This window comes from Cyprinodon variegatus, unplaced genomic scaffold (assembly GCF_000732505.1).
Source record: "Cyprinodon variegatus isolate N-32 unplaced genomic scaffold, C_variegatus-1.0 Scaffold26, whole genome shotgun sequence".
Lineage (NCBI taxonomy): Eukaryota > Metazoa > Chordata > Actinopteri > Cyprinodontiformes > Cyprinodontidae > Cyprinodon > Cyprinodon variegatus.
In genome coordinates, this window is record NW_015150479.1 from 202,980 (window position 1) to 226,408 (window position 23,429).

Genomic DNA, 23,429 nt, shown 5'->3' on the forward strand with positions numbered 1-23,429 from the left:
AATTCCTACTTTACTTCTGAGTCCACACTACTCCAAAAGTCCATTAATTGAGCAAACACATTAATCAATGTTCTTATAGACATAAATATACACATTAACACATGCCTTCAAACATTTTCACTAATATAACTATTAAACATAGCCCAGACAACCATTGCAAAGATATATATAAACCCACCTACGGTGACTAAGAGTTCCTATGGATTTTCACTGCCCCTCTTCCATTTTATATATTTTTAAGAAAACAAATAAGCCCACTCCTAAACAGTCCCATGCTTGTATCTAGCTTTCATTTCCATACTTTCAAGCTATTTATTGAAACAAACACACTTTTAATTTTTGTTCAAGCAGGTAAGATTTTACATATAAATTATCTGTGTAATTCTACCCTTCTCTCTTTCTCTCAAAAGAAAAAAAAAAACTTTAATAAATGTTGTATACAGTTAGAAAGGACCGTGACATTGATAGATGTAGCTACCACTAAAACGTTGATGCAGCCCCGTTCTACATTCCTACCCTCACCTATAGTCTTAAAATCTGGGCCATGGCCAAAAGAATCTTGAATTCAAGTAATTGAAACAAGCTTTCTCAACAGGGTGGCCACAGGCAGCCTCGACTCCTTAAAAAGCATTAGCTGAAGTGACTCAGACATCTTTTTTGGATGCCTCCGTTTTGGGCATGTCTCACAGGTTTGGAGACCCGGGGGAGAGCCAAAGATGCTGGAGGGACTTTGTCTCTCGGCTGGCCTGGGAACTCAGCAGGCATCCCCAAGCAGAGCTGGAAAATGTGTCTGAGGATCACTGCCCCTGCAACCCTATCCTGGATAAACAGAAGAATATGAGTATGAGTGGAGTGCTTTTATATTAATTCCTCCTCCATTAATACTTCTTAAAGCAACCGTTTATTCCAATTACAGCTGCAAGACTTTGAGGGTATAACTTTATCAGCTTTGACCATCTTGAGATTTAAATTTTTGCCTAATTGTCTTTGCAAAAAAGTTAAAATTCCTTCATCTTTGATGGAGAGCATCTGTAAAAAAATATATATTACATTATTTTAAGCCTTGCCAGAGATTCTCCATGGATGTAAATATAAATTAGTCCATAATTATCCATTAATATCCTTTAATCTAAGCCATTCCTATGTAGCTATGGGTTAGATTTTTTTTGTTTCACTGAAAGTTGAACTCTCTTTAGTCCAAGATCTTTTTCATCTTATAGCTGGTTTCCTTGCAAGATTTCTCAGCTTTAGCTCCATCAACTCTAACAAGCCATATCTCTACTAAATAATTAGTAGCGTGTTTTCACAAAGCTGAATTCAGACATTCCAGGATAAGAGACAAATCCATGTTTGACCTAGTATGAGGAGTGCATCCTGCATTCATAAAGGCCAAGCATAGCTCCACAGGTGCAGCTAGATCAAGCCATGAGTAAATAATCAAGCTAAATGCAGGTCTGCAGTTTCTTCCTGTTCATCTGTGCTCGACCTCATGGTTGATCCAAAAATTGACTTTTTGCATCCCACGTTACAGTTTTGCACTACTTTGTCATAGGCTATGATATAAAGGTTCAGTAAAATAACCAGAGGTGTGGGGTAATAAACTGATGTGAAAAATTTTAAATAAGAAGACCTCTGTTTGAAGCATACAGCTGGAGTCAGAACATAAACTTTTCTGAAATGGGTCATTAAAAACTGGTGACAACATCCCTTGTTTAACATTTGCAGCAGTATTTTTTTTGTTTCTGTTTTTTTATGGTCTCTTAAATAAAATGCCTTTTTTTTTTCCTTTATGTAGCCTTTTCACTTTCAGCCCAGCGGTCCTAAAATATGAGGTCACTTTCTTTTTAAAAGAGATTTAACACACTCAATATCTCTATACTACCGTGGTCAGGCCAACACAATTTTCTGTGCCTTTTCATTCTTTATTGGAAATGCTCTGAGTGCTATTAAACATTGTAAAAAAACGATAAGAGGGTATTATGCTTTTTATAACACTGGTGATAAGGGGCTTTTTATTTCTTTTTAGAGCCTTATCTACTCTTCTATATGGCTACCTCTTATCAGGGATTATTTTCGAGACATTTGAGAGATTAGCTCAGATTCAGTTAACATTTTTTTCTCTCTCTCCTGGAATTCGATCTGTTTATACTATTATGTCCAGTACAATATTACAACATTGACAGGCCTGGAACAACAAGAATAGATTTCAGGCACTCAGCCAAACACTCTCTGGTTTCAAATCACAGGTTTAACTAAAAGTAGGTGATGGTCATGTTCTCTTCCAGCTGCTGCATCAATAGGCACAGTTAATCTTTACACCGGAGAGCCTTTACCCTGATTCTGGAAACTATTTTTAACCTCCAATTATGTCTATTTTTCTCAGGTATGACTGCAGAAGACCTTCAAAAAAGTTTTATGCAAATCTGCAGACTAAAAGCTTCATTCTTGCTTAACTTCAATGCTGCAGTACAGATTCGCAAAACTTAGTAATGGGTAGATAAAGACGCACATAAGCTAGAGCAAACAATACATTTATCAAGCATGTCTATAGGGTATGTTTGTAGGAATGGCAACAACTCATAGCTGTTCTGCACTGAGACACATTTCCCCGCTGGCAGGCAAGTCACTGAAGTCTGAAATGACAAAAGGGCAACTAATCATGCTTGAACAAGCTGGAATCAAAGTCATGACTTCATGTTTATCAGAGAACTAATCTCTGATTTACAGCCGCTTACAAAATAAGATTTTAAAAACAAAAAAAAGTGACATTTTATAAATTTGATGTAAGCCTTTCATGGAACAAAGTAAATAATACACCTGGAAACAGAATTATCCTTCTCATTTTTTTTATTTGACACATACTCAATTTGCTCCTCTTCCCCAAGCAGTGTAGAAAAGTTGCAAAACTGGTCCTGTGACCGAATTTGTTTAAGCAAGAAAAGCATTTCTTTATTGACAATTTGGATTCCATAGCAACAACCTCCCTTGCGGAAAAAGAAAACAAAGTTTGCAAACATTTCTTGAAGCATTTAAGAATTTGTTCAGTCTGGAGAGTACATCAAGGATCATTACCTTCTCGGATAAATAACAGAGTACAAACTTTTTATAGTTGGCTTCTTCTTGCAGTTTTGCTACCAGCACTCAATTTAAATAAATCCTTCATTTTGTGTAGTTGGAAAATCTATTTGAGTTCTTTGAAAGATGCTCCCTGCACCTGCATCATTTTATTATTTCTCTTCGGAGCTCATCTCAAACCTGAATCAGACTTCATATGTTCATTTGCAGGTTTGCAATGGCAAATTTACAGCTGAGGAAGTTGAAGAAAACTACATAAAAAAAAAACACCCAAAAAGTCGATAGATTATTACATTGTGAAGGTAGCACTAACACTCCACACTACGGCTGCTGTCTGTTGGATGATTCTGCAGGTCTTTTACAGTTCATGTAACAGTATGTTGAAAGATCTAATGGAAAAGCTTTTTCCATTAGATCTTAACTAGCTTTGAACTTTTACTTATAAAAGCTAAAACTGGCTAAACAAATAAAATCCTTACAAATGTTGCATTTTGTTTAATAGTTATAGAAACAAATGTTTAAATGCAAGATATCAAAACATTTCTTACAGTATTCAAAGAAGATTCCATTTCATCACTCCTTTTCTTCAATCCTTTTAAAATCATATTTTCTTAAGTAATCCAATGCAAACTTCCAGTTATCTGTTGCTCATCTCTTTTGGCACTTTGAACCCTTTGATTTCCTCAGTCTGCTTTTGGTGTCAAGATCAATTTAACAGAGCTTAGATTGGTGTTGAATGCAACTTAATGATAATTTCAAATTAAAAGCTTGAAGTTTATACAAAGGAATCCTCATTGTTCAGAATTCGTCACTTGAACATTACAATAAAAGCTTTACTCTTAAGCTAATTTTTTTTTGATAAATTGGATTTCTAACTTCAAGTGAAATAAAAACACCAGGGTTTCTTGCATTTTTTTTTTTTGCATTAATTGGTCTATGATCATCTGCTTTTTATCATTTCATGAGGTCAGTGTCTAAGGTTTGATATTATCACAGTGCTTTATACCTCTATCTCCAAATAGATTAATAATTCATCCTCCTCTGCACTGTATATCTGTTGGGTTTTAAAAAAAAAGTATTTATATAGCGTGCTTCAATCACACTCTTAAATTCAATTTGTCCCTAATTTTTTAACAAAATTCATTTTACCAGAGTCATACAGAATTAACAGAAACAACGGACGAGTCCACTGGGGCTGTAGGACTGCTTATGGTGTTGACATTGCTGCAGTTTTTTGTATGTTGTAGAATTTTACTGTCTCTGAAAATACCATGCATGTAAAATAAAGGTTGCAATAACATAAATAATGTAACAGTGAAACATTTCTTGCAACACATTGCCCAGGTAATCATTTAATAGCTATTGTGTCATCTGCATTATTTGTGTAATGACCTAATACCTTATGTTTTAGGATTATATATGAGTCATCAAACAATCACTTCAAGGTAAAGGTATTTTATCTTGCATGTCCAGGGTACTTTTAGAGGTTTTCATAGGATTGTTGCAAGCTATACTTGAAAACAGCCTTTTTGTAAGGAGCTGTGTAGAATGGCAATTTGTGTCCTGAGAAGAGTATTTTAAGAGCGAGTGAGTTAATTAAGATAAAAGCCTTATATAACTCACAGCAGTATATAAAACTTCTCAATTAGCAGACCAGTTACAATACAATCAGGGACACTTCATCTACTCTCAAGTTACAAACATGAAGTCTTTGCTCATAAACAGAAAGATATATTAGTCTATGAGGAATAATCAGTATCAATGGTGTCCAAGACAGTATGGGGACAGACCAACTGCTGCTGTCTAGGACCTCAGGCTTTAATTACAGGCTTCCAAAAGCAGACAGGATCCGCCACTTCTAATCTGAATCAATGCGCAGACAACAAGCCACTCTCCCACACACTGTCATAGATACCTCCTCATCTTCGGAGGCCGCAAACAATCAAAATGACACAATCAGGTAACTGCTTTAGCACAGCCCAGAAGAGTTCCTAATAAAGAATAAATTTCACATAAAGGGTGAATAACATATTAAAGCCCTGGGATTTGGAAAGTAATTAACTTATACATATCTTTACATCTACAATAGTAAATAACACGTGAAATTATGACATATTTCAAGTAAAAATAACTCCTTTTCCTCCACGTTTGCAGCTATTAATCTAAAACATTTGGAAGGTCTTCATTTCTCACCGCTCTGCAATGGTGGTCAAATTTGTGCCTCCCACAAATATCCAATAATCAACCTGTCAATGGATTCCCTCTCTGAACTTGGTTCTTTTTTACTTTGCAGTAAGAAGTTCAAAGGTTTGAATAACAGGCTGAGGTCCTTCTGGGATGAGTTTGAGTTTTGTCCCTCTGCATATATATTGATTCTCACCAACTGGCCCAGCTTTTTCTAACGTTCCATAAACATTACAGCTAGCTCAACTGGTCTCTCTAAATCACTTTTAAGTTGCATGAATAGGCAATCAGACAATGGATAGATGATGAAAACCATGTGTAACTCTCCTTTGTGTTCATAATTATTAGCTCCTTTGTTTGGTTCTATTACATAAAACACAATTTCACATGTGGCAAAATTCAGGGAAATTTAAAACTTTTGGAAAGCACCATAAACTTAAATAAACAAACTATATATATATATAATATATATATATATATTATATATATATATATTATATATATATATATATATATATATATATATATATATATAGTAAAGATAATGTACAATTCAATTACTGAATAAGGACTTGATTGTTTCTTACAAATGCTCAAATATAAGTAAAAGTGAGGGAAAAAAACTCCTTATCTGGGATTGGAGAGAAAAATGTATTAAGTGAAAGGAGCATAGAGTGGATCTAAATGTTATTAAACCCGGGGTGTACTTATTCTTTCAGTCCCAAAATCAAGGCTTTTTTTTTTCTTCTTTTGTCCTCCACTTGTCCTACATAACATGCTGTCATGAGATGTGAGGAGTGAGCCAAAAATGAGTGAAAAAGCAAATAAGTTTTCAAAGAAATCCTTAAAAGACTGTCAGCATGCCCGAGGATCTATTGATGGAGAGCAATTTAAAAGATTGTAAGAAAGCCTGGTTCCTTTAAAAGCTAAGTATGAAGAAATAGGGAGTGGAAGAAACTTTTCAGCACTAAAAAATTAAAGTTTTTTTCTTTCTGAATAACCTTGAGAGGTATATATAAACAAACAGTAATTAAGAAGGATAAATAAATTAACATATCTCCAAGTTTGGGACAGAGCAACATGACGCTACTTAATTATGTAATCTTAGCAGAAGGTAATGAAATAAAGAACGCAAATCATTGATTAGAACTAATTTTATTGCTCGTCTTTGTTATGCACTACAGGGAACAATTAGTGCTAAGCTGTGCTGATAGTGCACCTGTGGAAAGATGAATGAGAATCCAGTGGATTAATAGCACTGGTGAGGAAGAAACAGCAGGTTGAGAAGCGGAGAGGAGAATCCTTAATAGTCTCTTCACGCTCTATAAGCTGCTAAAGTGACCGCTAGTCTGAAGTACATTGATTCTAAACCAATTAAGAAAAATGGGTCGATGGTGGCCACTGGTACCTTTGAGTTCTGGTTCCTTGGAAAGAAAAAAACTGTTTGTAGGTAATCTTATAAGGGCAGATGTCTGGGAAGTAAAGTGTTTTTTTATTAACTTTGCAGACCCTGAAGTTACAGAACTGAGCGGCAGAACCACACAGGAAACCATTTAAAGGAAAGTCAAATAGCTGCAACCTCAGCAAATATTACGGTGTGGTACAGCATTTAGAGATTTTCCACAGAGAAAGAGTATCAAGAGAGCAATATGGCTTTTCTATTTTGCCTTAGAAGAACATTGAAGGGAATGGGAGAGAAACATGAAAGGGAAAGTTAGAAATATTCAGTTTTTTTAACATTTTAAATATCAAATACATGCTTCAATAAAGATACATCAATGTATAAAACATTGTTTAATCCATACATGTTGCTGCCCTTCCAGTCTTAACTCTATACCTCTAAACCAAGGATGTCCACATGTTTTAGATGTTCCCCTGCTTCAAATAATTGCAGCTTATCAAAAGTCTGTTAATGAGCCATCAAACAGAAGCAAGGACAAATCTTAAACATGCAGGATACTGGCATTCTTGGACTGGAATTATATACCGCTGTTCTAAACGATAACTTTTAGAGCAGTTCATGCGTGACTGATTTATAGCTCCTTTCTAAGTACTAGTTAGACTTTGATGCAAATTACAATCAAACTCTCTTTAGATAAATGACAGCATGGCCATGAAAACTCTAGGATATTTGCTGTAGAAGCAGGAAGCACGGGAGGAAGAGATTAGCATTAATTTCAGACAAACCTTTTGGGCACCTTTGAATAAAAAAAACTATATTAGAGTCTTGGGGGAAAATTAGAGTGTAGCTCTGACTAGTCTTAAGAACTTTAGATTATAAGGTAGAGGAAAAAGAAGCCATGCCTGATCATTTGAAAACTGAAATAACATATTGTCAGGCGTCATTTGCATGCAAACTATGAGTTGTCACTAGTGTAAAGAATTGATGCCAGACTCATTGGAGTAACCCTGTCTGAACGCACTGTACAGTCAATGCCAATGCATCAATCCATTCACCACCAGTGAGGAAAAAGCAAGAAGAGAAAGATCATTATTTTCAACAAGGAGAAGTTATTTAAGGTGATTTATTTGTGCCACTACATAGTATAACTTCTACCAGTGACAAGCATGGCTAGAAATAAATGAGAGGAAAAAAAATCAAGGCAACAAAATACATTAGATTAGACAACTACATTTGAAAGAACATAATTCTCAACATCTTCTAAAGCTTTGCCACCATCCACAGTAGCATCAAACATGACTAAAGGATCATCATAGATAAATTGACATAAGGTGGCACCTCTACACTGCAAGATGACAAAGTTTGTCTAAATCCAAGTCTAACTTTGCAAATAGACAAAGACATTTTACATTTAAAATAAGAAACACTTGCATTGTTTTATTTCAAATGTATATTATCTAATTATCTCATTCTAAGAGTGAAAATATTGATTCCATTGGCATATCATCTTATTTACCTACTCAAATCAAGGGTAAATACACTTAACTAGAAATTCTTACTTATCTCTAGATCGTTTTTGCACAGCTCTCACTCTCTGATCTTATCCATCCTTATATTAGTTGGAGAGGCGACCTGTCCAGGGTGTGTCCACTTCTCAGCCAGTCCCCCCCCACCCATTAACGACAAGCAAGCAAAGACAATGGTTGGAAGGATGATTGGATGTTAGAGGCAATTCTTAGAAGGGATTTTATCAGACTTTAACAAAATGCTTCACAATCTTCAGTGGAACCTGTCAAGTCACTCAGCCATCAAAGAGATCCTAAAGCCAAATGATTCTCTTTAACCTCCCCTACTACACATTGATCCAGGCAGTTATGTCTTACCGCCTAAAGAGATAACCAATCCAAATGCATATGATGCAGAAATAGCAAATGAGGGCTTTCCTTTAAAACTGCGTTTTGGTGAAAGTATGCATACTCCTATTATCTAGCCGTTTTTCACTACATTTGCTGTACAGCTGTTATTAAAAAATATACCACTTGCTATCTCATATAAAGTTACTTTAAGAACCCCACTCTGCTACTTGTGTTTTTGTGGCAGAGCATTTCATACTACGGTAGTTGTAATACCTACCTTTTCATAAACAGATTCAATAATGCTCCCTGGGAGATGCAGTTTGAGATTACTTCTGAGAACTGCACTATAATCACTACTTTTTGTCTAGCTTTCCAACCCTTAAGAATTCAACATCCAGACAGTAAACAACACAATATTCCATAATGTTGTTTCCTTGTTTATTGAGTTCTTTCAGCCGAGAGCACCGTGATAATAATGAGCCAGCAGCACGGATGTAGTTGAGCTTTGCTCCGTTTTCCTAGAATTTCTGATGCTATTTTCCTAATTATTCCAGTTTGTTGTTTTGGTATGCTACAAATATCCTTTTCTAGCAAAGTCTCACCCAAATAAATTTTTATATATAAAAAAAAAATATATATTCAGATGAACTTTCACAAACATATTTATCTTCGCCTAGATATCATTAAATGGTTTGCCGGAACTCACCAATTCAACGCTGCTCGTCATCAACATCAAATATAAGTTACCAGTTCTTCCTTAAATCGCTTGATTGACAAGTGAATAGACTTATCTTTCAATGTTTACCAAATGCATAAAAAAGCCCAAAGTCATACAGCATTGCTATGTTATGCATACAACTATTGTTTGACAATTCCAGTCCTGACCCAAAGTACTTTAAATAATTTGTATAATTTGTTGTAACTCTTTTAGGACCTGGGATTACTCTGCTATTTGAAACTTAAAATCAAACAGATTGTAAAACAATAGCAGTTTGAATGACCACCAGCAGGGTTGGTGTTTTCCAGCTACACAGATGGGTACAAGAAGGCGACAGCTGCTCTGGCTAATTACTTACATTTTATTAAAGGCTAGAGAAGAAAAACAGGTATTATTTCCCACAAAAAAATAAAAAAAAACAGTATCATAGTCTACTTTGTGTGTGGTGTTCAAAGCTAAACCCACTAAAAAATGTAAAAAGTAACAACATTCTCTACTACTAAACTGGCTGAAACTACAGATAACTAAAAAATGGGCTTCCAGGTTTCAATGGAAGGCAGGTCTGAAAGCACAAGGCTGCAAATCTGACACAGTATCAAAGGAGCTACTGTCTCACATCTTACTGTACCTATGAGGCCTATCAAACTAAAGTAATGAAGGAACTTTTTTGCACAATAAATTTTAAATCAAATTTATAACATGAACAGAGGTTCTTTCTTTATCAGATCTGAGTTTCCCTTCCATAACTTCTAATTTACAATAAAACAACATTTCAAGCTGTAATTTATAATTAAGCTCTCTCAAATGAAACTGAGTAAATCTTTGATCTGCCAAAATGAAATAAAATGCTCCATAATTGATGAAATCAAGAATCGAAATGGTGAACATGAAAAAAAGAACTGTAAAGAAGTTTTTGGTGACCGAAGTGTTCTGAAACACCATCTATTAGCAGCAGTTAGTATATACATAAAATATGGTTCAGCGCACTTATGAAAAAAAAAAAAAAAGAAAATAAAAACAATCACTCAGTAGTAACTTCAAGCTGACCTCTTATGACAAAATTAGAAATCATCATTCATACACATACAAAATTACATTTCTTTTTTTGTCCTTTAAGAATAAATTCTGTAAACACTGTTTAAGATCCTTCGGGTTATTATTCCTTTTTTTCAATACACATTTGTTTTACAATCTGAATATTTTTTTATCCTCCTTTGGAAAACAGTCCAAGGCTTCTAGTTTGGCTCCTGTAGCTGATTTTTATATATTTCTCCATTATCAATCAATCATACCTTTTAACCTGTCTCAAGTCAAACCTTTCTGAAGTTAAGAAACTAGAAGAATTGAATGGAAGCTCTGGTATGATATCTACATGTGGGTGTTTTGAAAGTCTTGAAACATTTGTAGGCACCCACACATCACATCGAAGGGGACAAAGAGTGCTGGACAAGGCTAGGATTGAATATAGATAAGGCATAGTCTGGGTAGACGTTGGGAAGGTCTGAGTTGGAAGTTCAAACACAACAGATAGATCGTTAGCCATTTTTGTTTCTTTCAAATGGTGGTAGAGAATAATTTGTATAAGGAAGTGCAGGACTGCTATGTTCAGAGGGCTTGCAGGAATTCCTGGAGCTGCCTGACCAGCTCTGTGTCCACAGTCTCCATTAGGACCCCGAAGTTCTGGTCCCCCATCATAGCTTGTTGTGCCTTCAGTTTTTCATAGACAAACTGCTGAAGAGACACGCTGTGGACAGGGTCCTCCAGGGCCAACTGCAGGAGAGAAAAACAAACAGAAATTACTTTAAAAGTGGTATTATGTGAGGTCGCAGGTCTCTCTGGGAACTAATAATGTGTGATAAATTCAGAGGCTCAAAGTTTCTGAATTCATCATTGAAATAAAACAGCGTTATAGTTAAGTTACTACCTTTACCAGTTTAAGAGATATTCTTTTGTTGTTTGAATTGTGGCTTAAAAGTCGATAGAAAAGACCACATTTAAAAACAAATTCAATATTAAAAAATATATTATCTATGTAAAATTTTCAAATTAATTTGCCAAAATTAACCATGTAGAATTGGACTCACTATTTCCTATCTGTCCATCTTAATCAACACATGGGACTTTTGGCCTAATGTTGAGAAGGCTGCAAGTACCCGGTTCGATCCCTGCAGCCTCCACTCTGGGTTCCTGAGCAAAACGTAACCCAACACTGCTCCCTGGGCGCCACACAATGGCAACCCACTGCTCCCCGAGGGGATGGGTTAAATGCAGAGTGAATTTCCCCATTGTGGGACAATAAAGGGGTTACATTTAAATTACAGAACATAAAACGAGACATATTATACAAGCTCTTTGTAGAATGCAAAACAAAGAGATTGAAAGTGGACCTGACTCTTTTACTTAACAAACTGATTTGTCTAAATGGAGTTGTAATTAACATTAGTAACAATAAGCAAGTTTTAGGAAGACAAACATGTAGTGTCTGGATCAATATCACTAAGTTCAAGTGGATTTTGAAAAAAAAAGAGAAAAGCAGTTCAGACAAGATGGCCTTTCTCAAGACGGATGTAAACATTAAACAAAGAATCAGAAAGAAAATGACTCAGTATATGTGGTCACAGCCATTCATCTTATACAGAGGAAGCCCTGGAAAAACAGTCCTTGACAATAGAGTGAAAAAGAGGCCGGGAAAGTTAGATGGCTGACTGGAGATGATACATTTCTGTGGCTAAGCATACAGTCATTTATTCTCTGTGAAGTGGAACCAGGGAAGAGGCAAACAACAGCACAGTTAAGGTTGAAAGGCTCCACTCTGCAAAGAAACTGTAGTGACAATATCACTACTTTCAACATCGTTTGACAAAAAGGCAAAGTCTATTTGCACTAGCCTGTAAATGAAAGGAATCAAACGCACTATTCTTATTTTGTTTTCAACGATCATATGAGGTGCATTTTCAATCACTATTTACTTCCTGGGTATATTTTGTCTTTCTCACTAGAGTTACATATGATTTCAGACCAAACATTGACATGATAGCAGCACAGGGATGAAAGAACATTGCCAACTCCAATAAGGAGAAAAGGAAAAAACGTCCAGAAGCAGAGTATTGTAATGAAAATATTTATCCACTAATGGGTCGTGGGGAAAAAAACCACTTGCCATGGTAATTACTACTTTGACATGGCAGTGCAATCAATTTATTGAAGTGTCCTAATGGAAAAACTACCACTTAACTTGCATAATTACCTTCAGCATAAACGACCTGGGTGAAGGATCGCTCTGTCTTTGAACAGGACCTAAACCCCGTTTTTGAGATTGAAACTATAAATTATGCTGGAGTTGTAAATAAAAGCATTAAAGGAAAAATTTAAAGTAAATTTAAAGTATAAAGTATAATTTAAGTAATCTTTAGAGCTGAAATAGTGATTTTAATAGAGATTAATTGTTTTGTGATAAAAAATAAATGATTAATTAAGGGAGACCGGTGATCGGACGATACTTAGATGTGAAACCTTTTATCTTAGACTCGATTGGCTTTATTCAGAATCTGAATAGTCCACACGTTCTCATTTTAATACGTTGGACCTCGTGGTGACATAAGGTGTACGAAGAAGTAATAATATTTCCTCACAATCCTGTCCTATCTGATCACTTTTTATTTACCTTCAAAATTGCATTAACAAAGTACTCCTCCCCCAAAAGATGGTTTCACTTGAGCAGATCATTATCACATCATGCAGTAAGAAATTTAAGAGAAAGTCTAAATGAGACAATGCTTACAGATGGTTTGAAAGAGGAATGAGGGAACTAATAATGTGTGATAAATTCAGAGGCTCAAAGTTTCTGAATTCATTACTGAAATAAAACAGCGTTATAGTTAAGTTACTACCTTTACCAGTTTAAGAGATATTCTTTTGTTGTTTGAATTGTGGCTTATAAGTCGATAGAAAAGACCAAATTTAAAAACAAATTCAATATTAAAAAATATATGATCTATGTAAAATTTTCAAATTACTTTGCCAAAATCACTTACAGATGGTTTGAAAGAGGGATGAGGGGAGTCATCTTTGTTAAGAGAGAAAAAAACATCACTGAACAGAGGGAGAGGATTGCAGTTACAGCTTCCAAGCATTAACAATTCGGAACTCATTCCAAAGAAATTACAAAAGTACATTCATCCTCGTTCAAAAGGCCAAATGCATAGTACATGCACAACAAAAGACTCCAACAATCCAGAAGATTGCATCTTTTTAGCAAAGCAGTGTAAATCGATAAAAACACTTCAGGGAAATGAAGAAAGAGATAAGGAGACTGTCTTACAGATGAATCGGCAGAATGCTAGCAGGTGAGTGTGAGCTAGAAAGTACAATGCTTCTGCAAGCAGCAGGTGTGTCTGGATGAAGAGCAATGCACTTGAGACATGATGTCCAGGGACTTTGCTTGAAACTGCACTGATACAAAAACAGAAAGAAAAACTGTAGAGTAGCTCCTATTGCAAAAAAACAAAAACAAAAAACATAAGTCTGACCCAGTGTCTCCTCTTGGGAAAAAAACAGAGTCAACAATAAGGACACAAGAGAGTTACTAGGCAAGGAGAGGTAGAGGATATGCTAGGCTGAGAAAAAATATATAAGAGAGTTGGTTTAAAAAAAACATTGAAAAGACACAAGGCATGAAAGAAGATTGTTGTGATATAGAATACGAAAGACAAAGGTGGAACAGATCCGGTACATAATGACAGACCTGCCAACTTTCATTATACGGCTTTGTTAAGGCTGGGATTAGTGGTTTGATAATTACCTTTCAAGTAGTCATCAAACTCCTGGGGACATTTTCTAAAGAAAAGTACTTCAAGGATATCTAATCTAAGAATTTAAACACACGCTATAAAGAGACCAACTTCGTTCTTACCGCCTGACGATAATAAAAAAAAAAGTATGCTTTTATTTATCTTTTATTCTTCTATCTTTATTATTTCTTCAAAGCCAGAACTTTAAAAACAATCCTTAGTATTTGGTAGTATGAGCATTGACACATCTTCAGTCATAGACAGGTTGTGCTTACAAATCTAAATTTTTTTGTTTTTGATAATCTTTTTCAAAAAGTAAACCAAAATATCTGAGAATTTAATTTTCATGCACCTATAAATAAGAAATAACATGTATGTAAAAGGATTGTATTTTGAAAAACAATTACACAAATGAAGCTAATCACATTAAATGCATTTATGTTAAGGTCTGTTTGAGGACACACAATGGATATCAACACGTAAGACTCTGCTTTTAAGTTCTCTTGCATGCAAGTTTTTCCCCTCCAAGTACAAATCTTGACCATTTAATTCCCTCTAAGCGGATTAGTTAATGTCACATCAATCACTAATTTACAATTGAGTCAGAAAAAAGGTGGATTTAGCTGTCAGGGTTGTGCAATCAGGAATAAGTCAAAACTTGTCAAGGTATAGTTTAACACCTTAAGACTGAGCATACCAGTACCAGTCTGAGCCACTAAGGGCAGAGCTTTGTCTTTTTATTTTTACAGCTTAAATTTATTTTAACAGAGAAGATACCATTTCACCGTCTATCAAAAACTTCTGCCTCTCATAAAAATGCTTCACTTCACTGCCAGAACTGCTGCGCACACAGAGAGACACAAGAGGCTTGTTGATTTTTTCGCTGCTTTTTGTGCATTTTTTTTTTTTAAACTGTTGCGGGCACAGAATTGAAAATGTTCCATCCAGAAGCCTTTGGAGGAAATCCTTAGGGAGATTTTTTGTGCTCGTGATCAGATTATGAGAATGATAAAGATGAACAGCAGCTCATACTAAAACCCATTAATGACTAAGTCATTCTAAATTTTTATTTCCATTATTAAACTTACATTTCAATTGCAGTTATTCACAAATAATGCGGCTATTTTATGGTATGTTTCTTTTCTTCAAGAATCAGAGTTAGTCATTAATACAGGTCAATTTGTAATTGTTTTTTCTGCATTTCACATAATTGAATGATTTCTTAGTGATGAATATATGGAGACATCAATCAATAGTAAGTTTTAGAAACTGGTAAAAATAAAGTTGCAGTAATTTAAGTTCTGACGACATTCATTAAACTTGTCACACTGCTCCCTTCGCAGCGTCGTAGTTAGCATTCACCATGAGTTGTGGGTCATCAGAGTAATGTTATGACTTCAAAATAAAAGGTTGAATGCCTTGCAGCTGCATAGCTCTACCTCTCTGATCTTCGTTTTTTCCTCAGGGTTATAGTCTGTCAGCCTGGATAAAATGTCTTCAGAATCCAATTTGGAATCAGTTAAAAGGTTTCCATTTTAGAACGGTTTTTACTAAGACCAACAATTGTCTTAAAACTTATTTTGTTGAGATTGGGGCCATTGTATTTTTTTTGTTTTGTGTCAGTCCTTCCAACCACTTGTGACATTATAGATCTTAATAATCACACTGCCCAAATAAATTATTTTAGCCATGCTTTTAAGAGATGTATACTTTGTAAAATAGTAATTTATAATATAATATGATGATGTTTATAATTTTACTGTTGTTAAAAATAGGATAAGCTTCTGGCAGTAAGGTTTGATTAAGTTCAAATACAAAAACAATTAATTTCCACCAATATGAAAATCTACAAAATGATTGTTTTTCTGTTAAAGGCTTAATGAGTTTTTGTGTATAGGTCTAAGAACTGAGATTTTATAGTGTCAAAGTATTATAGGAACATTGTATAAATACATAGTCATGCAAAAGCAAAATGGAAAAGTTGACAAGTTTGACTTTCTGGATGCTCCTATGCTAGAATTTGAATGAGAAAACGGCAAACCAGTTCACGAGATAAAAGGTATTTTGTGGTATAAAGGACAGTTTGAATATTGAAAAGAAATATTGGTCACACTTAAAACATATTAAATGAGATTTTAAAACAAAACCTCCGTGCTGTTCAGGACTTACATAATATCAGCAGGTATGTTAACAGTGGAATTAAAAAAAGAAAGCATTTTGTGACTCACAATTGACATTGGTCATGTTAAAGTTTATGTATATGTAAGAAATTGAATCAATGTCACATTTTTATTTGAGATGTTTAAAAACAGACAAGGAGGGCTAAATATTTCCTTTCTGGCAGAGAGAGAGAATTTATTCTGTTTATAACCACTGTACATCATAACCGCTATAAGTATCTCTTTCCTGAAAGACGGTAAACTGTGCCATTAGAGTACGGACACAGTGAGGACCAGCACAGTTGCAATGTCATTCAAAACGTGACTGATTACTTGAGGACAAAATATGCAAACAGACCATTTTCCACACCATTACACTGCCATTAACGGCGTGGACTACTCAGGCCAGGGAAGGCTGGGTCCACACTTAAAAGATGCTTAGGCTAAATTCCTGCTTTACCAACTGTGTGACTCAGAAATACACAGTTCAAAGGGGGGCTCAAATATTTAATTTCTTTACCTGGCTAATTTTAAAGATAGGTTTGCTCCATTATTAAAGCAGTCTTTAGATCCCTCTAAACTCCTTAATTCAGAGTCAATTACATATCAAACTGCTGTAATGGAAACGACCAAGATCTATAATCTGATTTTTCTCTTTGCTTTTTGAGAAAACAAGAAAAGAATAATCTGTAGTGTCATCTTGCAAAGATAGATAGAAAAAATCATTTATTCATACAGAATAAAATAAGTTGTGAAACAAAGATTAAAAGAAATGTGTGCTGATGAAGGTTCTCAGTCATCCAGGTCATAGTCATTCCGTAAAAATTCAAAAATATCCACTGGACTTGGTTTCCAAATCTTGGAAACCAAGTCCAGTGGATATTTTTTGAATTTTTACGGAAAAGGAAATGTGTACTTCACATGGGCTATTTAAAAAAGTGATTTATTAGAGCTATAGCACATAATAATATCTGTCCTGTACGTGACCACAGCACTCTGTATCAACCCAAGATAAGCAGATCAAACACTGGCTGTCCTGGTTGAATACGGTCCCTCAGAATGCTGTGTGCCCTTCTGAGACTGCAAGTTTAAAAAAGAGAAAGAGGTTCTCTAGTGAAGGAAAATGGTGATGAACTTCAGGGCAGTGTTGGTGATCATCTGTAGTGCCGTCATGTAAGTCATTGTCCAGCTTGTAAACCATACAGATACACAATAAGATGGCACACTCATCGGAGCAGCTGTAGAAGATAGTCAGCAAACTGTACAGTTTGATGCCCTACTCTCCACACATTCCCAACTAATAATGATGGGCTGCAGGCCAGGATGCCTCTTCTTAAAGTCTAGGAGCATTTTATTGTCTAAGAGATAGTAATGCCCAAGTTGTTCAGACAATACCCCACCTGGTGACCTTGTCCCTATATGCTGTTTTGTCAGAGATGAGCTAAACCATAGTGATATTGTCAATAGACTTATTTTCCTTTCATTGTCATGTTTTTGTTCCATTCGATAAGCACAGACTTGCTTAAAACATGTCTAAGAACTATGAGTAGGACAGAACTCTTACTATCAAATTAAGAGTTTTTGTCATTGAACAGGCTTTTCAATAGCAAAGATTATCTGCCAAAAGCTAAAGTGTATGGTTCTCAAATTCTCTGCATATTTCTAAGCATCAAGACACCCATTTTAGCTGGAATTAATCACCACAGAGTTTTTACTTAGTTTCTAATCAGAAGCTCAAAACATAAGACACTCCTCAAATTAATAACATCTGGTTGCTTTTGTGGCCACAGCTCTTTAAAAGGCACCAATGTATGTATAATTCTACAAACATAAGGGAAAGATTAAATGAATCTCAGAAGCTTAGATAATTCATCTGTAGTGTCGAGATAAAGCAGGTGTCCATTCCTGAACTTTTCCTCAGTACCAAACATTCAAATGTCAACCGTTCATGGTATTATAATAAAGTGAAAGCAGTTGGAAAGAGCAGCAACTCAGTCACGAAGTGGTAACTCGCATAAAATCACAGAAAAAGGAGACTGCAGACCTTCAAATATCAAGGGCCTTCAGGTCACTTCAAGAGCATTAGAGTGAGTTTTGTGGAATGGATTTCCTTACATTATGAAGCACTTTGAAAAGCTCTCAATTCAGTGGTATAAACTTACAAAAGACGAGATTGTTTATTTAACAAAGAATCACACTTCTTGGTCTGAACATCTGAGGAAAAAAAAAAAAAAAGTCTTACATTCTTAACTGTATAGTGACAAAGGCAAAGCTTGCTGGAGGACGGATTATGGTGTGGGGCTGTTTTTCAAGAATTGCCTTTGACTGCTCATCTCCAGTGAAAGCAAAGGGCAACATACAAAACCACTCTGAAAAAAACCCTCCCTCCGAGTGCCAGACCAGTTTTCACATGGTGTCTTAATGTTCAACCATATAAGAGGATCAGTGCATAAAACTTATTTCATAGATATGGATGAGCAAGTTTGTTAGGGAAAAAGATCACTGGCTGCATAAAGTCCTGACCACAATCTAAAAAAAATAATGCTTTTTTAGTGTATCAGAGATGAGACTGTAAGCCAGGTCCTACCAATTAACGTCAATGCCCATTCTCATAAATACACCAACACACAGAAATGTTATTTATTTACATATATACATTTATAAGCTTTCCCAGAGGAGCTGCAATTGTTGCAGTTAAAACTAGATGTGCCCCCTGTAAAGTAAATCCAGGGCAAATTCTCTCAAAAATGAATAATGAATAATGAATATAATGAAATAATGAATATGTTAAGTATACAATTCAGAACTCAACATTTACACAAAACATTGTCTGAAGATAAGTAAAGTCAGTAAATAGTGTTGCATCTTGGTAGGAAAGAATTAATAAAGAATTACGACTTAAGTATACTCACTAGAACTCCAAAGGTCCTTATTTTGACTGTTCTGAGATTTTAAAGGGAAAGAATATTTTTTTTTTACATTAATCATATGCTGCTCATGTTAACAGACCTTTCCTGTTTCTTTATTACCTTAATTTTCACATAGTTTTTTTTTAATCAATGTAAAAACAAAAAAAATAAATAAATATGGTTAATTTACCTCAGTCTCCCACAGCCGTCATTTTGACGGGTCTATTATTTGCATTTAACAGTGGGGCCAAAAAGTATTTAGTCAGCCACTGATTGTGTAAGTTCTCCTACTTAGAATGATGAGATGGGTCTGTAATTTTCTTCATAGGTAGACTTCAACTATGAGAGACAAAATAAGAAGAAAAAAATGCATGAAATCACACTGTGGGATTTTAAAATAATTTATTTGTAAGTTATGGTGGAAAATAAGTATTTGGTCACCAACAAATCAACAAGATTTCCAGCTCTCACAGATCTGTAACAATTTCTTTAAGAAGCTCTTCTGTCCTCCACTCGTTAACTGTATTATTGGCACCTGTTTGAACTCGTTATCTTTATAAAAAACACCTGTCCACAGCCTCAAACAGTCACACTATAAACTCAACCATGGCCAATACCAAAGAGCTGTCGAAGGACACCAGGAACAACATTGTAGACCTGCACCAGGCTGGGAAGACTGACTCTACAATAGGCAAGCAGCTTGGTGTGAAAAAAATCAACTGTGGGAGCAATTGTAAGAAAATGGAACACATATAAGAACACTGATAATCTTCCTCATTCTGGGGCTCCATGCAAGATCTCACCCTGTGGGGTCAAAATTATTATGAGAATCAGCCGGATTCCTTCCGAGAACTTCATGTTGACGGCACTTAGCCAACTTTTTCCGTGTTTAGTCCTGCTTGTCTCCAAGAAGTTATATTTTTGTGACAGAGCAGTTGTCTCTCTCTCCACCATCTTCACCAGAAAGAGGAATGGGGGGTGAGAGAGGGGGGATGAGGCCAGCAAACCGGAGCTATACTGGTTCCAGCTGCTGTCTCAGAGATTCTGTATGGCTGTTCCTGCCTCTCATATAGGTTGTTATGGAGACTATCAAGAAATCTTCGAACAAAACACTCTTGATAACCAAAAAACGAATACCTCTTATGTCTATTTTTGAATTAATTTTATTCTTCAGATTTTTTTTTAAGTGGCTTTTAGGCCATATTAATGACTGGCAGACAACTGTCAATTCATTATTGCAGACTGGACAGATGAGGCAGACTGCTCTTAATGCTTATTTTAAAATATTTAACATTTTATTGATTTTTTTTAATGGAGAAAATCCTGAATCATTTGTAAATTAATCGTTACTTAAACACAAAAATGCAGACTCCTCAGTAACTAGGAGGCTCTAATAATAATAAATCCTCTAGAGGACGCCATGCCTATAATGGCCTATTCTGTCCACTCCACAGGAACCTTAGTGTTGGATGAGTAACAGTAAACAGCAGCATACCGTGGAATAGAAATAAGTAAGGAATACTGGCTTACCCCTTAAAAAGGAACAGAAACCTATGGATCGCATGAAAAAATAGGTGAGAAACAAGCAATCTGGAAAGCACAAGCCAACCTGATGGTGCACACACTAAATATTCAGACCACAGCAAAGATGCATAGAAGAAAAGATGAAACCTGTGAACTTGTGAGGAAGAAAATAAATTGAGTAATGATGAGAGAAACGGAGTGATGAGAGTGAAGGGTGGAGTGAGAGTGACACGCTCCTGCTGTGGCTCGACTGATAAAAAGGATATGGTCTTTATGCCTCAGAGAGAGTGGAAGATAAATGAGGCAGGATGAAAAGAGGAGAGACAAATGCGATGTGAAGAAAGTGGAGAGGTTTAAAATTGTCCAAGTGAGCAGATGTAGAAAAGGTTAGGAAAAAAGTTAGTAAATTAGTAAAGGAAATACTTCCAATAAAACATATCATCAAAATGAAATGTTTTGCTCCCAAAGCTGTAAAAGTCTGCCCGAATTTATCTTCTGCGGTATACAATAATGTTAACTGAGTGGTTTCACTCCATCTGTTTTTAACATAGAAAAGTAGCAAAAAATGTTTTATTTGTATTGAGACCTGCTCAGTAATGTTCACAGTAGAAGAGGTAGCACAGTTTCATTTTTCAATTTACTCCTGATGCAAAGGAATCAAATGATTCTTTTTCTTCTTTCACAATTTCATTCCAGCCACATTCAATCCGCTCAATAGTATGCAATCATAAAGTGACTGAAAAAATATTTAACAAACGAATAACCACAAGATTCAAAATGTAATGAATTTCTTTTCCACAGGCTGCTAACATGCACACCCCCTTGCTTGCAGGGCTTTATCAGGATTTTATCAAAAGTTGACAAAGCTTTTTCCTTTTTTCTAAACAATGTCTTTTTTTCACGTAAATTGCAACAATCTACAATAAACTCGCACTTTGCTAATGTTGAAGTAGTTTAATGCTAAAGAGTTTGCAGGCATGCCTTCTCCTCGTTTATGATGCGACTCCTTGATTGCAACTGTTCATTTATTCCAATATACACAGTTGATTGTGTGCTGACAAAACTTGGGGAAAGGTTACTCTTCAGATGGATAAAATATATATATATTTTTTTTTATTTATTTATTTATTTATTTTTTATTTTGAGTCTGCATTACCTCTTCACAATGGCTGAGCTATTTCTTGTCAATAGAGAGAAGAGCCCAATCCGGGTTAGATACAGATACAGGGATTATGGACCAAATATCCAACAGACTGCTAAGTCTCACCCAAATGACTGAAGTCTACCAGATTCCACATATTGTTCTAGATTCCATTTGATTTGCTAAATTTCTTGATTGAATCCAAGGTTATTGCAACACGGAAATCACAGGACCCGACATTATATAGTTGGTGTCAACACATATTGACACTGGAAGTCACAGCATAAACGTAGCCTTTAATGCTATCTACGGAATGTGCTAACTTTGCTCAAAACATGCATAGACCTACCCATGTTTGTATCCATGCTCTGGGCATATAGTACTGTTAACATACTCTGAACAAGACTTGCTCCCTTGTTTGATTGAGAGCAATGTTCTTAAAAACACAACAATGATATGGTGCTCTACACATAAATAAGAGTCCTAAAAATTATGTAAAAGAAGTGCATTTCTGTATAAAGAACCTTGAAAAAATAGAAGAGTGTAACTTTCTTAATTTGTTGAGAAGTAGTATAATCTTTGATTTGTGTTTTTCATCCAATCAAATGAAAACTGGTTTAGGGCTTATCCACTTCTTGATTTCTTAGATGAAACAATGAAAAGGTGTTATTATTGCCACCAACTTTTACTTAATTAAATATAGAAAGTTTTGCAGCAACATTTCAGTTTCATTGTTTGTGCATGCTCTGTCTTAAAATAAACACACTGAGACATGTTATGATGTATGTTTCTTCCTGTTAAATCGTAGTTTTTCTTTCCACCATCACTAAAGGCTCAATACTATGTTGCTGCAAAGTCAAAACAAAATGCAAGTGACAGTCAGCTGCCACTAAATGCTCATCAAGGAGGACTGAATGTTGTAATGCAATCCGTTGGGTTTCCTTTAACAGAAAATTATCTGCACTTGACTACACTGTGTTTTTTTTTAAATTAGGTTAAAATGTAATGTTCTTAATTCTTTACTGTTAACTGTCTTGAGGCAATCTTTCAATAATATATAATAAATAATTAAATTATTGATTAATAACATTCCACAAATTTTTCTGATAAAATTTTCATTTCAAAATATGTATAGCTCTTGGAGACATTCAAACATACATAAATGCATAAATGAAATAAAAAATATGTGAGGAATACAAAGGTGCATGTTTATAACTGCAGCTTGGTACATTGGATTTAAGCAGGAAAGCTGCATAATGTCAAAGGAGTAGATCAAATATTTAAAATGATTTATTGCAAAAGGAATACTCAGTCTTTGCCTTCAAAATATAAAATATCTAAATGTGAGATTAAATCAGTAAATATGTGGTGCCCTGTTTTTGCACATTTGTGACATTATCTAATGGTATGCTAAAAAAAAAAAAAGCTCAGGTAATGAAATATGTCCCGTTTACTAAGTTAAAATGTTCTTGGTGTTTTCCACCATGCTAATTAAATTTTTTTACTTTCAGAAAATATATTGCAGTCTGCAGGTGCAAGTCGAAATCAACTTTGTCAGGTAGTGACATATAGCCAAATTGAAATTATAGACCTAAGGTGTAAAACACAGCACCTTCTTAATTGTGTTTTATATGATCTATGCATTTGGAGATCTAAAAAGCAGCTTCTATC

At 35.1% G+C, this 23,429-nt stretch overlaps 1 protein-coding gene across 1 annotated transcript in view; it reads right to left on the reverse strand.

The window, feature by feature from the left end:
- Positions 1-6,318: 6,318 nt before the first annotated feature.
- The window catches only part of ipo11 (importin 11), a 179,039-nt gene continuing 161,928 nt past the window's right edge, over positions 6,319-23,429 (reverse strand). Inside the window, exon 30 of the mRNA XM_015396107.1 lies at positions 6,319-11,005. Within this exon, the coding sequence (XP_015251593.1) occupies positions 10,841-11,005 (165 nt within the window). The 3' untranslated portion in view covers positions 6,319-10,840. The remainder of the gene's footprint in view (positions 11,006-23,429) is intronic.